Genomic DNA, 19,222 nt, shown 5'->3' with positions numbered 1-19,222 from the left:
AGAGTGGCTAAAAACAAAGACACAAATGAAGTGAGTAAGGAAAACCCCAGCCATTTGTTTGAGGTTCAGCACTGATAACTTTGTGTTTTTTTCCCTCCTTTCCTCTTTTTAGACACGAGGACAAATTTAACAGCTCTAAAACAGCAGAAGGGACAGAAATGAAAGCTTCTAGGAGCTAAGTGTTAACTAGAACTTCTAGGAGCTAAGAGTTAACTGCTCTCTTTTTGGTTGAATTTAGGGAAACTTTGGCATTGCATAAAAGGCTCTTTCCAAAAGACCTGTAAGGGGATTGAAGCTACTAAAGTTCTCAGCAACTTTCCCCAAAGCAATCTGTCTTAGTACTTGGAATGGAGGTGAAAGAGGCTAGAATACCAACAGTATAAACAAGAATAAGCTGAATAAATGAATGAGAGAAACAGTGACTTAACAATTCACACATCATCAAAAGTAGTTTGCACATTGGTTGGGGAAATGGGCACCATCTTCTGTAACACTGCAGACCTCATGAAGTGGCAAATGTGATCAGCTGGTGATCATTTACAAGCTTCCTTCCCATTCATGTAGCTCTGTTTGGTGGCTGTAAGAGAATACTCCCAGTGTGGAAAAATCAGTGTTACTCTTAAGGAGCTCGTCATTATTTTCATTTCTCTTTGATCATTTCTTGTCTTTCCAGGTGAATTAAGGGTGCCAAGCTAAATCCCAGAGACTCGTTCAATAGTTTCTGAATGGCCCCTAACCAGGGAGCCACAGGAATCATGCACAAGCCTGCACGCCACCCTCACACCTAGACAGGGAGGCCGCTGTCCTGAGCCCTGGACTTTAGAGGGCTCTGTATATCACAGGTATGCTCAAACACCTAACTTTGTTAAAGAGCACATGGGCACTCGATCTTGAACTCGGTTTTGGGATAGCGGGACCTGCAACCCTAAACATCCATTCTCATCATAAACATCATCAGGACCCAGGGCAACGCTTCTAGCCATCTCTTGCCCTTTATCTTCAGAACAAAAGATGCCCGTGACCACATGCTATCAATGTTTCTGGGTTGTTCTGCTGCTCTCTGTCAGAGACCCTGCTTTGGAATGCAGAAAGGACTGGGGCAAGAGCAGTGAGGTGAGAGGAAAGGGAACTTGTTCAAAAACTCTTAGAAAGCTTGAATGCTTGGATTTACCCATAATGAGATACTGTTTCCCAGTGACACTGAGCATTCATTTTTGCTTCATGTTTTCATTGGTAATTCCACAGGTGCTCATATCGGAGTGGTACTTGGCAGGAACTACATATTGTGGCTGAAGAGCATTTTGCGGTATGGGTCCTGATTATCTGTAAATATATTTATGTATAAAGGTCTAGATGGAATGCAAATGAATCATGGTGCGAATTGTTCACATTATTGTATGAATTTTGTGGTTGCTTTGAGAGATGGTGAAATAGCTGTAAAAGTGGTAGTGAATTAAATGAAATCAAAATACTTTGTAATTTTCTGGCCCATTGTACTGTTTGAATATGATGTGAAATTCTTGCTTTTAAACAATTCTGCTGAGAAGGTAAAAAAAAATTTAACGAAATTAAACTTTTTAACATATTTGACATTTATACTTTTTTCTCTAACTTCTCACATTACCTTTGATGTGCTTCACTCACATTTTCTTACGCTGAAGAATAAAGCACTTCATGCCTGACAGTTGTGTTTTGGTATCTTTGGCAAACCTGCCCAGCATTTTTTCATTAAAAAAAATTTTTTTTGGCATTTTAGCCTTACTTCATAAAAACTAATGAAAAAAAGAAAAACCAATACTAGCATAACTCAAACATACGACAAAAACAGAAACAAAAGGCAACAGAATGCTGAAAGCCTCAAATCTTTAGCCTTATTTCATTAGGTTTTTGAACTTCAGACACATCCACTGATAATCTTTTGTGAAAGAAAACACAATCAAAGATGCTTGGAACATTACTAAATTATATATCAAAGAAGTGGAGACTCATTTCTCACAAAATTTCACTCATTTCTCACAAAATGCTCATAAGAGCTTTAAAAAAATATAGCAGTTAAAATGTGACAGAGAAAAAAGATCAAAGAATTTTTTCTATTAAAATCCAACAATTTTCAAATTTAATTTCTTGGAAACAGTTTCTAAACAGTTAAGTATCAATAGTCAGTTGTGGACCATCAGAAATGAATTGCCTCATACTTCCTGAGTCTTAAGGATCTGCATATCAACAACCTTAGGTTTTATTTTGTTGTTGTTGATGCTTTGCTGAGGAAACAGTATGGTTACTCTATTTAAAACATCGAAGAAAATACAGTAATATCTGTTTACTACTCATGACTATTGTTGGCAAATAGAGCTTGTTCTGTGTACCCAAAACAACAGAACAGAAAGGAAAGACTTAATGCAGGATTATCTGTGAAAAGAACTGGGACAAAACCACAGAAAGACAAAGGAAAATTTAAGAAGATACTCATGTTTATTATCTGATTTACATTCGACAAAGCAAAGGTAGGTGCACAAAGAGCTGTCTGACAAAGTCAAGCCCCAGATATCATACTACAGTGTCTCGCTGGCAGCCACAGAGGGCCCCACGCCACTCTCTGATAGCTGTGGAGGCAAAGCGGCCACTCAGTGTCGACTCTGCTGTGCTGCGCTCAGGGTACAGGCTTGCAGGCATCCGACATCAGAGGAATGAGCCACTGAACACCGAGAGCTCTGGTTCCAGATGTCAAGAGTCAATGTTTGAACAACAAGTACTAATTAAGTACCAGAAAAAAATAACAGGCTTTGAATACTGTATAAAAATACACCTTTTCTAGAGGACAGGCTCTTATGAGCTGCCGATAACATGCCTCCCTTTGTCAAAGTCTGTTTATTCAGGTCAAATCAAGGACATAGAGTACAAAATTTTTTTTAAAAACTACTTTAACAATGGTCAGTAACTTTTTTTCAAGACCCATGGGTAAAGCTATTTACATAAGATTTGGGATCATGATAATTCTGGAGAACTTTTAATTCTGAGTTCACAGGGAAGGTATCCCTCCTAGTAGGCAACAGGATACTCAGAAATACCTGAGGTATAATCACTGAGAACTTTCAAAAGAAAAAAGAAAGATTGGCGTTTTCCAAACTGGCATTAAAGTACCTACACAGTGGATACAAGAAAATTAAAATGTGAACTGTCCTAAAGCATAACAGATAAGAAAGAACTTGCTACAAGGCTCCAGTTCTTACTATCCTCTACACACTATTTAATTATAATAGAGAGTCTCAGGCAGTATTCAAAAATGATTTTAGATGGAAATTTTGAAAACAACAAAACCCAATTTCAAAACAGGATTCATTTCTAGAGACAAGCAAGCAACAGTTTATAATCCTTGTGTTTCTGGTGGAACAGCAACATCAGTTTAATTTTCAAAACCAAAGTATGCTTTTCTTTAATCAGACAGGCTTATTTGGCTGTGAATACACTCTTGCCCTGCCTCTAAAGCGATCATTTTAGCATCAGTTATTTTACAAATATACTAATTATACACAACATGCCCAAATCTTGCTTAATTTATAGCTGTTTATATAATATACATAAACTCTGATAATTTAACACTTTGTACTACTCTCTGGCCCTACATTTTCCTAGATCCTGATGTTTCTTGGCAACTGGCAATAGGAAGATTACTTTCTTAGAGAATAAATAAAAAGCTTACAGAATTGTCTAAAATAAGCACCCCAGAGTTACTTTATGAATTAGAAACTCAAATATTATCATTTAAAATGGGAATATTTTAGAAATTGAAACATCAGGAATTCTTCTGGTTCACATTCAGGACACTGACATTCACTTACATACCAGCTGGAATCCTTTCTGAACATGTACGTATACAGTCTTCTGACTTCAGAAGGACTGAGCAAGGGGGAGAGAATAGGGAGAGGACACTCTCACTTTTAATTCTGAGAAATTTATTTAGAAAAGTCTTATTAAAAGATCTTTAAAAAGTACATAAAACCCACACATTTTACTACTGCATGTGCGTTTTGAGCCCATGAAGCAGCTCTAGAAGAGAGAAGGCCCTCCTCTGGTCTGTAACAGGTGTACAGATGGGAGCAACACTCGCATCAAGAATTCTTCAGAAAATGGCCTTTCACTTTAAGTCAGAACAAAGGGGCAAAACATCTGCTAATGAAACACTGAAAAGATTAAGTAACATGCCTCCCCTTTTCAAAAATAGCCCCCTTCTAGCTTCTCTCCATTATGCCTTTTATGTGATGGCATTTCTTTCTGAACTTCACAGCCGAGATAAAGATCTTGGCAAGCAATACTCAAAAAACGGGTCTGTTTCTTCCTAATTCACAGCTTTGCATCACACTGCTGGAAGCTGAAACCTAATCCCCAAGTTTCACTTTGCCATTTCACATAGTTAAAAACAAAAACAGAATCCCAGAGAAAAAACAAAAGCTTTGACTTTACCATTAAAAAGTTCATTCTCTAATTCTACAGAAATCAAGAAAAAGGCAAATTTTATATTAAAAAAACAATCTCAAAGCAAGCACCTGGGTTTTACTTCAGTTTATAATAATAGACTGTGCCTGAGAATTTTTGTGCAAATACATGTCATTCTTCATTAAAAACATGCATAGCATATTTTGGGAAAAGTTTACTTGCAATCAGCTTTCCTTACAAAAAACCTTACAGACATAAATACATAACATTCTCAAATTCCTATTGATTGCACTTCTGGCTTAACCCTTCCAGCCTCCAAGGAAATTTCAAAGACATGTAACTATGTTCACACACCTTGGTCATTGCATTTATTCAGAAGAAATATTCTGAAGACGAGATTCCTTGGTTCCAATGTACCCACACTTCCCTTCTTAAAATAAATCCTTCCTACCCCCATCCCCAACTTACACTGTTTGAGGGGGATACTGTATAAAAATACAAATTAAAAAACTGAACACTTATAAATCACAAATGCAAAAGGAATGTGGATGATGTTTGGGCTCCCAGGGGTTCAAAGGCCTGAAAACAGAAAGCAAAAAGGGAGTCTCCACTACTCTGATCTTATGAAAAAGGTGAAATTTCTTTTGATAATGCAAAAGCTTTGCATTGATAATGCAGTGAGCTTACTTTCTGATGGATGTGTAATTTAACCAGACGTTAACAGGGGCCAACATAAAAGCCACATCACTGTCGTCTCAGTAACAGACCGAGTTTACCCCAGCAACCTTCTGGAACAGCTTTCTAAAGGCAGTGGTCCAAACTGCTCCTTCTTCTATCCCATCTCCTAATCTAGGTCCTTCCTGTTTATGCTCACCAGAAGTGTACTAGGAAGTTCAGTATTTCTGGTGTGTTTCAATATTACTGGATTTATTTTCTAGTCACTTTATTTTCAAGACAAAAAAAACCAACTGAAGGACTACATTCAACCTTTCTTCTTTCCCTTGCCTCCAAATACTCATGACCCATTCACTTATACTTTCAAGTTATCAGACAGACCTCAGGCTAATCCTGTTTCCATTCTTTCACCCCCCGCCCCTTTCTACATTCACAACCCTTCTGCGACATTCCTTTTCTCTCAGACAAGACTACATGTAAACAGTGCAAATCTTTCCTTCATGTGCTAACTTGATAAGAGGTCAGTCAACTGCTGAACTTCAATCCTCCTTCAGGATATCCATTTTGGGGGATGATGTGCAAACTGGGGTACTGAAGCTACCCAACATGACTGGAAGACTCTGATTCCTCCTCAGTCCACTCAGTAAATTGCTCCCTGAATTTAAATAGACAGCAGAGTTTGGTCTTTGAAGACCATTTTCTGCTTTTTGGATTCTTCCATTTGCCTGGGCCTGGGGGGCCTTGATCACTCTGGCTATCCCCAGTCTCTTCAGCCTGTCCACCAAGTTCATCTTCAACTGGCCAACATCAGGAGGGTTTCGGGATGGTCTCAGGCCATACATCTCTTGGAGGAATGTTTCCGCTGGTCGGGAGGCCAAAAAATTTTCAGAGAGATGCACTTGAGGCTCCACGGGCAAAGGAGAAGGGCAAGGTGAATGAGATGGTGAATTTGGTGGCGTGGAAGGGGTAGGCAGGCCTCGCAGGTGAGGCTGGAGGAGAGGGTTCTCTGAAATTGGGCTGTGGTACACTTTAGCAGAGATGCCTCGCTCCTGTAAAAGTTTGGCCAAGCTCATGGTGCTGCTGAAGGTTATGGTGGAATCTCTTCGGTTAGTGATAGATTCACCAATGCTCAGCCTGTAGGACACGGCAGGAGAATTCACCTCCGTGTTTGATGAATTGCTACCACTGCTTGCACAGGATAAGGAAGGGAAGCCAGAGCTTTAGAAAGGAAAAAAAAAAAAAAAGGCAGGAGGGAGTGTTTAAGAATAAAAAGTAATCAGAAGTGAGCATTTAAGGTAATTACAGTAGTTATCCATAGCAAATGTACAGGAACAGGTAACACATCAGTATCTGAGGAATGAAAATTCTGATGTGTTACTTCAAAGATTAGTTATTTGTAATTTAGTCATTAACTTACTGAAACATATTTATTTTCAGGAAACAACTAAAATTTATGATTAAAAAATCAAAGAAATTTAAAGACTGAAGAAAATAAATTTTAGAAATTTTTATTAATATATCCATTCTGTAAAGCAAAATATACCAAAAGATGATAGCACACAGTTTAACAATTCTTCAATCCTTTAGAAAATACAATTTTTCAAAATTAAATCTAAGATGCTCTTTGAAGGAGAAACTTCATTCTTCATAATATTTTAATTATTCTAAATAATTAAATATTTTAAAATTATTTAATAATTATTCTTCTCTACTTCTAGTTAACATTACCCCTGCAATGTTCTAGGTATCTCTGGAAACTACCGTAGATTCTTTCGGGAATTCGCAGGATAGAAACTGCAGCAATACTGCTTATTGTTCTAGCCTGTGTAGTACATGATTTGGACTGCCCAGAGGTTTCTGCCTTTGCCCTCAGCTTCTGGGAGGTAATCTATGCCATGTTTGCTAGCAGTATGTTTGTTCAGGAAGGAGGCTGGCCACACTAGCTAGATCTTGGGGTGGACTTGGCCATAGCCTATAGTTGTAGAGTGGGGACTGGCCATGCCAGAAAAACTAACCCTGTGATTCAGGGTCGAAGCTTTGGGTCAGTGGACCTGGAGATGAGTTATTATATTTATAGTGAGTTATAACCATATGGGTAGTCAATCATGCCTTACACAGTGAAACCTCAGTAAAAAATCTGGACCCTGAAGCTTAAGTGAACTTCCCTGGTTGGCAGTACTCTGTGTGCACTGCACTGTCAAACATCAATTCCAGGAAAGTAATGAATCCTAAGGAAGCTTCATGTGTAGAGTCTTCCCAGACTCTGACCTGTCAGAGTCTCTTCCTTCAGCTAATTTTATCCTGTAACCTTTCCCTGTAATAAATAGTAACCATGTGCATGATAGCTTTCAGAGAGTTCTGTGAGTCCTCCTAGAATATCAATCAAACGAGAGCATGGCTTTGGGGATCTCCTGAACCTGCAGGTGGTATCAGAATCGAGGGCAGTCTTGTGCAGAGAACCAGTTCCTCCAGTTGTTCAGTCTGGATAATTCTCTGTATAGGCTCAGTTGGGTCACTTACTACCTCTCTATCCTTGGACCAGTCACCCAAATGTTCTATGCCTCACTTTCTTCATTTAGACACTACATACTCCCTCTTTGTCTCCTTGAAAGAGTTATAATCACCAAATGAGAAAATACAATGTGAAAATATTCTAAAAGCAAATTATCACAGAACATTAAAATTCTAGGAATTAAAAAGACAGTAATTAAAAAAAGAAATTTAGTAAAACATATTTGAAGAAAGAAGTAAAGATTCCAACTGCTCAGCCCCTCTTACCTGGGGGTAACCTGAGTGATATCACAGGGATGTAATATCCTACAGGTGGTGAAGGTAAATGTCGAGTTTGTGCAGGACAGACACTTGCCTGGGTTTGAGGTTGCAACTGAAGTGGAGAATTTTAGAGAATCAAACACAAAATTGAAAGACTAGGTTAATAATGTAGAAAGTTCATTATTAATAATATGACATTTATCAAGTATCTTTTATACAAAAATTCCACAATCTAGAATGAAATATACACTGTAATAGTATCCACTGATCAGTACATAGCTGAATCCTTCAATAATTTGAAATTGTATTTAAATGGATTTAAAACAGCTTAGAAACAAGAGAAAAACACATTCTGAAAAAAAAAATATTAAAATCAAACCAAACTAAGAACTAGTCATCCAACTTTCTAGTCAAACTACTCCAGTGGTTCTCAATGTGTGATTTGCACCATGTATTGCCGGGAGAAATATCAATAACCTCAGATATGCAGTGACACCACCCTTATAGCAAAAACTGAAGAGGAACTAAAAAGCCTCTTGATGAAAGTGAAAGAGGAGAGTGAAAAAGTTGGCTTAAAGCTCAACATTCAGAAAACGAAGATCATGGCATCCGGTCCCATCACTTCATGAGAAATAGATGGGGAAACACTGGAAACAGTGTCAGACTTTATTTTTCAGGGCTCCAAAATCACTGAAGATGGTGATTGCAGCCGTGAAATTAAAAGACGCTTACTCCTTGGAAGAAAAGTTATGACCAACTTAGATAGCATAATTCAAAAGCAGAGACATTACTTTGCCGACTAAGGTCCGTCTAGTCAAGGCTAAGGTTTTTCCAGTGGTCATGTATGGATGTGAGAGTTGTACTGTGAAGAAAGCTGAGCACCGAAGAATTGATGCTTTTGAACTGTGGTGTTGGAGAAGACTCTTGAGAGTCCCCTGGACTGCAAGGAGATTCCACCAGTCCATCCTAAAGGAGATCAGTCCTGGGTGTTCATTGGAAGGACTGATGCTAAAGCTGAAACTCCAATACTTTAGCCACCTCGTGTGAAGAGTTGACTCATTGGAAGACTCTGATGCTGGGAGGGATTGGGGGCAGGAGGAGAAGGGGACGACAGAGGATGAGATGGCTGGATGGCATCCTCACTCGACGGACATGAGTTTGGGTAAACTCCGGGAATTGGTGATGGACAGGGAGGCCTAGCGTGCTATGATTCATGGGGTCTCAAAGGGTCGGACATGACTGAGTGACTGAACTGTACTGAACTGATGGGATCTACAGGTCAGAACTACTTTCACAGCAACATTAAGATGCTGTCTTTCCGATTGGGCTGGCATTTGCACTGCTGTTACAAAGGTGACACTGGGTAAAGCTATTGGCTCTCGAGCACAAAACAGGGCAAAAGCACCAAGTGGTACTAGCATTTCTCACTGCTGTCCAATTATGGTAGCAAAAAAAAAAAGGCCAAATTCACATTAAAATGTCCTTGATGAAGCAGTATAAATTATTAAATCTTGGCCCTTGAATTTTTTTAATATTCTATGTGATGAAATGGGAAGTAAGTATTAAGTACTTCTTTGCAGCATACAGAGATACAATGCTTACATGAAGGAAAAGCACAAGTGCAATTAAGTTTTATATTTTTTGACAGAACACCATTTTTACTTAAAAGAACAATTAATACAAAAACTATAGTTATTCAGATTTGAATATGTGACAACATTTTTTTTTAACTTTTTATTTTATATTGAGGAATAGCTGACTAATAATGTGGGAGTTTCAGGTGGACAGCAAAGGGACTCAGCCAAACATATACATGTATCCATTCTCCCCCAAATTCCCCTCTCATTCAGACCATATAACACTGAGCAGAATTCCCTGTGTTATACAGTATGGCAATGTTTTCTTCAAAAAAAAAAAAAAAAAAAAAGTAGTTTGCCTGTCTCTTCAAGAAAATAGCTAAAAGGATTTGCTGCCGGTGACAAAATTTGAGCTTTGAAGTGAAAATGACTGTTTTGGTAGACTTAAACCCATCACTGAGAGCTTGAAAGCTTCCTAGCACTAAAAGACTTACCCAATTAGATAGGTGGGTAATATTACATGATTTTATTGTATTATATAATGAAATGTGTCAACATTTGGAAGATCTGCATAACTTAGTGAATCAATATTTTCCAAATGACCAGTGCATGATGTTATAAAATCATGCATGGGTAAAAGATGTATTCAGAGTATAGAACAGACTAATAGATTTTAATGTAACAAAGTATGTAGCAACAGTTTGAACTTGACATGGAACAACAGACTGGTTCCAAATAGGAAAAGGAGTACGTCAAGGCTGTATATTGTCACCCGGCTTATTTAACTTATATGTAGAGTGCATCATAAGAAACGCTGGGCTGGAAGAAACACAAGCTGGAATCAAGATTGCTGGGAGAAATATCAATAACCTCAGATATGCAGATGACACCACCCTTATGGCAGAAAGTGAAGAGGAGCTAAAAAGCCTCTTGATGAAAGTGAATGAGGAGAGTGAAAAAGTTGGCTTAAAGCTCAACATTAAGAAAACGAAGATCATGGCATCCAGTCCCATCACTTCATGGGAAATAGACGGGGCAACAGTGGAAACAGTGTCAGACTTTGTTTTTTTGGGCTCCAAAATCACTGCAGATGGTGACTGCAGACATGAAATTAAAAGACGCTTACTCCTTGGAAGAAAAGTTATGACCAACCTAGATAGCATATTCAAAAGCAGAGACATTACTTTGCCGACTAAGGTCCATCTAGTCAAGGCTATGGTTTTTCCTGTGGTCGTGTATGGATGTGAGAGTTGGACTGTGAAGAAGGCTGAGCACCAAAGAATTGATGCTTTTGAACTGTGGTGTTGGAGAAGACTCTTGAGAGTCCCTTGGACTGCAAGGAGATCCAACCAGTCCATTCTGAAGGAGATCAGTCCTGGGTGTTCATTGGAAGGAATGATGGTAAAGCTGAAGCTTTGGCCACCTTATGAGAAGAGTTGACTCATTGGAAAAGACTTTGATGCTGGGAGGGATTGGGGGCAGGAGGAGAAAGGGACGACCAAGGATGAGATGGGTGGATGGCATCACCAGCTCGATGGACGTGAGTCTGAGTGAACTCCGGGAGATGGTGATGAACAGGGAGGCCTGGCGTGCTGCGATTCATGGGGTCACAAAGAGTCGGACACGACTGAGCGACTGAACTGAACTGAACTGAAACCTTAAAGAAACTACCACTTATCAAGTTTTGGTGTAATATTCACAAATATCTGAAGAGGCTATTAAAACACACTTTCCTTTTCCAAACAGATATCTGTGTGAGGCTGTACTTTCTTTCTTTTTTTAAACTTTAAGTTCTTTTTATTTTATTGAGGTATAGTTGATTTACAGTGTTGTGTTTCAGGTATATAGCAAAATGATTCAGTTATATATATAAACATACATTATTTTATATTCTTTTCCCTTATCAATTATTACAAAATATTGAGTGCCCTGTGTTGTAAATTTGGTCCTTAGGTCCTTGTCGGTTATTGATTTTATATAATATTAGTGTGTGTATCTGTTAATTTCAAACTTCAAATTTATCCCTCCCTCCCTCCCTCCTTTCTTTTTTGGTAGACATAAATTTGTTTCCTACATCTGTGGATCTATTTCTGTTTTGTATATAAGTTCATTTATATCAGTTTTTTAAAAATTCCACATATAAGCAATATCATATAATATTTTCTTTCTCTGTCTCGCATACTTCCCTTAATATGATAATATCTAGGTCCATCCATATTGCTGCAAACACCATTATTTCATTCTTTTTATGGCTGAATAATTCTGTTGTATTATGTAATATATATGTATCACATCTTCTTTATCCATTCATCTGTTGATGGATATTTAGGTTGCTTCCATGTCTTGGTTATTGTAAACAGTGATGCAATGGATACTGGGGTGCATGTAGCTTTTCAAATTAACATTTTCTCTAAATATATACCCAGGAATGGGACTGCAGGATCATATGGTAGCTTTTAGTTTTTTAAGGAACTTTCATACTGCTGTCCACAGTGGCTGTACCAATTTACATTTCCAACAGTGTAGGGTTCCTTCTTCTCTGCACCTTCTCCAGCATTTATTATTTGCAGATTTTTTGATGATAGCAAGGCTGTATTTTCTTCAAGTGTGCATGCTCAGTCACTTCAGTCACATCCAACTCTCTGCAATCCTATGGACTGCAGCCCACCAGGCTCATCTGTCCATGGGATTCTTCAGGCAAGAATACTGGAGTAGGTTGCCATGCCCTCCTTTAGAGGATTTTCCCAACTCATGGATCAAGCCCATATTTCCTGTGTCTCCTGCATTGCAGGTGGATTCTTTACCCCCTGAGCCAACTGGGAAGCCTGTATTTTCTTCATACTCTCAATCAAAACAACATATTGTAATAGACTGAATGTAGATGCTGACACAAGAATCCTGCTATCTTCTATTAATCTGTAAATTAGGGACTTGCAAAATTATAAAACTAAACCATTTTTCTCACTACTTGAAAAAATACAGCTGTTTTTCATAAAATATATTATTTGTGTTAATATGTAACTATTTTAAAATAATGAGTTAGTAAATATTTTAATAATTTCTCAGTTTTTATTTCTAATATGGTAAATTATAAGTAGATACAACCCATACAGACATGCTCTCTGGAATTCTTCATGATTTTTAAGAATGTAAAGATGGGATGGGGAGCGAGGTAGGGGGGATGTTCAAGTGAGAGGAGACATGGGTTAACCTATGTCTGATACATGTTGATTTTTGGTAGAAACCAACATAATACTATAAAGCAATTATCCTTCAATTGAAAAAAAAAAGACTCTAAAGAGATGCTGAGTCCTAAAGGTTTGTGAACCATTGACTGAATTGCTCTCTCCTCTCTGCCTGATCTATTTATGCAGGTTGGCTAAGACATGGAGAGAATCTGAAGAGGCACTTATGCTATACATTTCTACTACCCTATGTTCAAGATGAGTACATTCCAGTAAGACTTAAGTAGAGGCAGTCAGTTGACCACACAGTGATGCGGAAAGCAAAGTACTACTGGTTACAAGCTATGTTCTTCTCACCTGTAACTGGACCACCAGCTGAAGTCATGGGTGGCAGGAAGATTCCTGTTACTGGCTGGGATATTGATGTTTTCTGTTCCACTTGAAGAGGTTGCTGAACCTGAAAAGTGATACCCTCCTCTTCATCTTCTTCTAAATCTGAGAGGTGATAGATGGCATCCTTGGGCAACTGGGTAAAGCCTTTAGTGATGACACCTGGTCGTGGGTCAAGAATGGTTCCTAAATTTGGTTGAGCAAGTTGCTGCCACTGATGCAGAGTTTGTGATCCTGAGTATACAAACAAAAAGAGGAACATGTTTTAAATTTCCCACAAATATTAAATCTTGAAAGAAGCTAAAATTACGTGTGTAAAAAAGTAATGATAATAATAAAACTGCTTTTTCGGTCTTAATATTTTGGTAAAATTTGTACATTGAAGTTCTCTGTGGAAAACTAACAAGATGCTAAAGGTATGATAATCATCTTTTTATTTGAAAAGTTAACTTCAAAAAGGACATCTAAAGCAGGGGTGAAAAAACCAAGTCAACATGCTTAATAGGAACTAGGATGCTGAGGCAGTGATGAGAAGAAAGATATGTACAATGTGGGGTTGTGTTTTTTCAGGTGACAAAAATCAATATTCCTTTGTTTTGGAACTATGCTTATGAACTTTGAACTCAAAAGCTAGGCTCCTAGGTTGGAAGGCATCTTGAATTACAGTGATTTTTTTTGTATACTTCTCTTCTGTGTTAATGTCCTTTCACCAGGATCTCAGGGAAAGTAGGAAAGCTAAGGAAATGATAAAAGGAGGACATATCCCCACTGTTTCTGTCTGCAAATGCAGGTTAATGATCATCCCAAGTGCCTGCACCAAATGCAGTTGCTACTTGTCACTGAGAGTCATTTAATCCTAAAAATAGCTGCAAATATCTGCAGTGACCATTAAGAAAACTAACATAACACCTTTGAGTTTGAGAGGTCCTTCTAGGTTATCAACTCAAAATTCTGTCTAATGCAGACTCTTTTATGGTAACAGCAGAGGATCATTTGAAGATTGTCAATATTCCATAAAACAAAGAAATCTATTTTAAATTCAAGTCCCATTTTAAGAGAGACTAGAAACTGATCTGAAATTAACAACATTTTCTAACTGAACAAAAGAAAAATACAGGCATACATACCTCTAAGTAAAAGACACTCTGAGTAAAGAACTCTTTCTTGAAACAAAAGGTAGAGATGAAATATTCCATCTAGATTATTTTTATTCATCTGTCATATCTCATCTATCTTATCATGAAAACTGCTATCAAGGATGTGTGCATGCATACTAAGTCGCTTCAATCATGCCCAACTCTGTGCAACCCTATAAACTGTAGCTTGCTAGGCTCCTCTGTCCATGGGATTCTCCAGGCAAGAATACTGGAGTGGGCTGCTGTGCCCTCCTTCAGGGGACCTTCCCAACCCAGGGACTGAACCCACATCTCTTACATCTCCTGTACTGGCAGGTGGGTTCTTTTCCACTAGTGCTACCTGGAAAGCTCCACTATCAAGGATATTCCTCAGCAAAGGACAAGAAAAGATTACTTCTCCTCCCCCACATTTGTATAAAAACAACATCTGTAGAAGAGAACTGACAGCTGATGGTATGGAGAATGCAAATCTCTTCATTAATTTTCCACAAAGTTCTGCAGTGCATGGTCACATGAACAGTGAAGATTTAGGGATAATAAAGATAGCTCCTGCACATAGAGCTTTTATAATTACAAGAGACATGTCATTTCCAGGGGAAGGCAAAATGATAAGCAACATCACTTAGAAATGGCCCTCACTTATTACCTTCAAGGGGTTTGACAATTTGTAATTTTTCAGGCATAAAACCTCGAAGGCAACTGGCACTGCTTAGGTCTGTGATCTCTGATTGGTCGGTATAGAGGGAGGCCAGGCTCTCTGTGGGCGTGCCACAGCCACTACCCTCTTCTTTCTGGTCAGCCAGAACTTGGATCTTCCGCTGCCATTCTTCTGCAAAGAACTGCTTCTCACTTAAGTAGTTCTGTCGCCGCAGACTTAGGCGATGAAGTGCTGTTGCCAAATCACTCTCTGTAGAGGGTCCTGGTTGATCCGCCTTCTGGATGTTCCTATGGGAAAATCATATTCACTGACTACATCTGTGAGGATTAGAAGCACAGCAAAGAGCTCTCCTTTCCACAATGGTGAATGTTCAAGAGACTGATCTTAAAAACACATATTTTTCTTAGATAGCTGGAATACAGAAGTAGTAACAAACCCAGATCTCCAATACTACATTGTAACATTTTTATAGATCATTTCAGATGACTTCAGATAGGCTATATTATGTTGTGTTTATTAAAATTTCTGTTTCACTTCATTTATGAAGCTATAGATAATGACCATTTATAAATTCAGTTTAGGTAGTCAAAAAACTAAATATTATCTTATTTCACTGAATCTATAATACCATTGAGGAAAAGAGGTATCATTATTTTATGTATTACTAAGAAATTAAAAATGCTACTCATTATACTATAACACATCATTAGCTGCAAAAGATAAATACTTTCAAAAATATTAAAATGTGAAAAAATTTACTTTAGGCCATAGAATCCTCTATGAATACTGCAGACATTTAAAAGAAAACAAGATTCATAAATACTGCATTTTCATAGCTCTGCAACACAGTTTTTCACTTCTCAAGACTAAGATATTCAGAGATATCTTACAACTGATACCAAAGGAAAGAGTAGTAAGCCAAGTTTTAGGCATTCCATGTGTGAATTCACATAGATGTTCTTGTTAGATCTTTTCCTAAGGTAACTGTGTACAATGAGGTAGTATCAACACATAAGGCTACCATGGGTACAGAATCTACCCCTAAGACCAGACAATACAATCAAAAACCCAGGGTAATGGATTTCTGCATTAGGAAAGACTTCTCTCAGGTGCCGAACATCTAATTTTCAAAAACTTTCAGCTGACTTTCCAGTAATTCTCTTTAATTTCTAGTTAAACAAAATTCAATGAACTGAGTTAATAAAAAAACAGAAACAGAAATCTCAATTTAAACAAATAGGAAATTAAGAGCAATCTAGTTTTCCTTAATAGGTATTAAAGATTATTGTTTATCGTAAAGGCACCAAAGAAGCTGAAATTATGAGCATGGGTTATGAGAAACTATCATCTAATGCTATGCATAACTGCCAATGACCAAACAGATTCAAACAAATTTGATTCTGAACACAAAGATATAGACTCAAATTTTGCCAAACCAAAGAAAGAAGTAAAGGATTTTATAGTTCAATGCAAACTCCATTTTAAATATAATTAATTAAACCTTTACACTCCAGTGATCCATCTAACAAATAATGATACAAGGCATCATTACTGAATGAGAACTGATAGTTCCTTTCAGTGTTGTCTTCAGACAGCACAGAACAATGCTGGAATTTGTGTGTGAATCCATGTTTCTTACCCTGGATCTTCTTCCAAGTTATTCTTCTGGGTTGTTTTGCCCTCTGTTGGTTCTAAGCCAGATTCAAATGGTTTTGCTGTCATGATGACACTTGAGCGGTTGGAGCCTGGGATGGGCAGAATTGGGAATGGGACAGAGCGACCCCGGGTGTCATTGGCAACCTTGACAGTGTCAAATACCCGTTTCTGTTGGGCTCTGTCAAAAAAGAAGTGTTTATTATTGCCACTGCCTACCACTGGAGCACTCTAGAAAAGAGGCATGTAAATGCAGCTCATTAAAAACAAAGCCACCCTGAAGAGCCTCTGAAGTTTGGGGGAAATTATTAGAAAATAAATTTCAGAACAAGAGAATGCTCTCACAGATGGGAGCACTATCAGGAAAGAACTGAATAGTAAGAAGATATACTACTGAATCTCATAGTACTGGTCACTTTGGATTGTAGCTTCAATTTCCATCCCAATGGTCCAGTAACAACACATGCGATCTGTACTTACTTTTGTTTAAAGAGAGAAGATTCCTCATCCAAACTCAACTTCTTACGCATGGTCCCCTCAATCTCAGCTGCCAGAGATTCCTAAGAAAAGAGTTTGAGGGTACTAACAGTGATTAACTAAGAAGTCTGTTAGGAGAAATAAACGACCTTTCAATTATTTAATAGAATTCCCAGAATTCAATACTTTCAGTGTTATAGTAAAAGAAAACACAAGAAAACAGTTATAGGCTAAAATGCAGGGGAAGAAAAGAGACATTCTGGAAATGTAGCTTTTATACAAGAAATGACTACTTTTTCATCATGTATTTTTACAGGAAGCAATGGGAAAAGCCAAGTATGATACATAAAAGTATTACATATACAGACACACAAAAACAAAAGGTTTGAAAGGCTATAAACCAAGATGTTAATAGTGATTCTGTGGAGGTCAGGATTTGACAGTATTTAACAATTTCTTTTTGGTCCTCTGTAGTTTCTAACTTTTCTATAATGAACATGTAAAGCTTTTACAATATAAAAATTGTTTAAAATAAAAATCAGCAATCCTCTCCTTCTCCTGGTCAAAGGTGCAGATTCAATTAGCATGGATGGTAGACTCAATGGGGCTGACAATGACTAGAATTGGATGTACTGGTGTGAACTCATGATGTTAAATATGCATATAAACATAAGATATGAATAGAAAGATAGATATACATGTGTTTATATGGGTGCATATGAACATACACATATTTCCTAGCTCTATCTGTTGAGAGGGACTGAAAGCAATAATAACTCTAGTGGCAAGGCATACCTAGCACCCAGATTTTGGATTCTAAGTATCATTCCTCACTAAAAATAACCAGAGCTCCTTGGAGAATGGCTGATCTCAGGGCTGGGCCAGGGAGAGGGCAAGAAGAGCCTGAAGGAGATCCTACCGACCACATCTGGGACAATTTAAGTATCAAAATAAAAAAGAGTAATAATGGCTTATAATCCATTGATTAAAATAGGAATTCATGGGTCTATACTGCATAACCTAAATGAACAAATGAATAAATAAATGAGACAGAAAAGTTCTAACTGACAAAAGAATGCCAATTTTAAAAAGCTGAAAAAAAAAATGATGGAACAAAAAAGTCACCATTTGGCAACCATCATAGTAATACCTGAGTCAGATACATCCCCATTAATGGGTGCTAAAACTAGTAGGTAAAGCTTGATGGGAGAACATAATATTTAAACAGTATCAAAGTATCACCCCAAAATAGTTATTTTGATCACTTGGTTTAGGCAGCACCTGACAATTTTCATCACTGCAAAGTTAATTAGTAATGTTAATTTAATTAACTAGTAATTAATTAACAATGACTAACTTTACAGTGAAAAAAACTGGCAGATATTACCTTAACCAAGGGATCAAAGTTAATTAACATCATCAGTAATGGGAAAAAAAGACAATGTGTGCCTCCCAATACAACGCACTGAGGAGAACATGGCATTATTTCTGCTGAAAATGCATTACCTAAATCTAATTGTGGGGTAACAACAGACAAATCAAAACTGAAGACATTCTACAAAGGTCACAAATGACAAAACAAAGACAGAAGAACTGTCCCAGACTGTAACAACCCAATGCAATGTATTCTTCAAAGGACATTGTTGGGACAATTGACGAAATTTAAATGGGCTCTGTGGATGAGATAGTGATAGTATTGTATCAATGTCAATATCATGGAGTTGATGGTTGTATGTGGTTAGGTAGGAGAATGTCCTTGAGAGGGTCCTTTTTTTTTAATACATACACACTGAAGTATTAAGGGGTAATGGGGTTACCTACAACCCTGTTACTCTCAAGGACCATCAAATCTTACGCAAGTTTCCTTAAATACATCTCAGTCCCTTACCCCAGAGAAAACTCCATATGGCTGAGAGAAGTAGAGATGAGCTGCAGGGCTAGATCTACTGCGAAGTTCCTTTATTTCTTCTTGAGATTCATGTAGCATTCCCAGACACTCCATATTCCTGTCTTGTAACTCATGCAGCTGAAAGATTGGAGGGCGATTAATGTACCTTATTATATTCCAAAGTGACAACAGGAAAAAAAAATGGAGATAAGTTTAAATTTTATCCAGAGAACTAACTTTATGAATTTAAATTTTCTACAAAGACTCTGAAACAGCCTAAGCAAGGAAAGTATATATATTCCCAGCTGCCAGATTTAGAGGTGTCTTGGCCAGAAGTATATACAAACATGATTTCCTAAAAATGTGAAAAGTAACTG

The 19,222-nt window shown here is 37.6% G+C and overlaps 1 protein-coding gene and 1 long non-coding RNA gene across 2 annotated transcripts in view; one reads left to right on the top strand and one right to left on the bottom strand.

Annotated features, from left to right (window-relative positions):
• Positions 1-471: 471 nt before the first annotated feature.
• Positions 472-1,684, top strand: LOC120854620. Its single transcript, XR_005719027.1, has 2 exons — positions 472-842; positions 1,246-1,684. It is a non-coding gene; the product is annotated as an uncharacterized LOC120854620 (long non-coding RNA).
• Positions 1,685-2,453: 769 nt separating this feature from the next.
• The window catches only part of TRAK2 (trafficking kinesin protein 2), a 77,886-nt gene continuing 61,117 nt past the window's right edge, over positions 2,454-19,222 (bottom strand). The window contains exons 10-16 of the mRNA XM_040228800.1: positions 18,846-18,983; positions 16,961-17,040; positions 16,467-16,661; positions 14,816-15,114; positions 13,001-13,267; positions 7,888-7,993; positions 2,454-6,327 (exon numbers count right to left, since the gene is read on the bottom strand). Coding sequence (XP_040084734.1) covers positions 5,649-6,327; positions 7,888-7,993; positions 13,001-13,267; positions 14,816-15,114; positions 16,467-16,661; positions 16,961-17,040; positions 18,846-18,983 — 1,764 coding nt within the window. The 3' untranslated portion in view covers positions 2,454-5,648. The remainder of the gene's footprint in view (positions 6,328-7,887; positions 7,994-13,000; positions 13,268-14,815; positions 15,115-16,466; positions 16,662-16,960; positions 17,041-18,845; positions 18,984-19,222) is intronic.

The sequence above is a fragment of the Oryx dammah genome, unplaced genomic scaffold, assembly GCF_014754425.2.
Source record: "Oryx dammah isolate SB20612 unplaced genomic scaffold, SCBI_Odam_1.1 HiC_scaffold_27, whole genome shotgun sequence".
Classification (NCBI taxonomy): Eukaryota; Metazoa; Chordata; class Mammalia; order Artiodactyla; family Bovidae; genus Oryx; species Oryx dammah.
The sequence above is the reverse complement of the archived record's forward strand: the minus strand, read 5'-3'. Positions and strand labels throughout refer to the sequence as shown.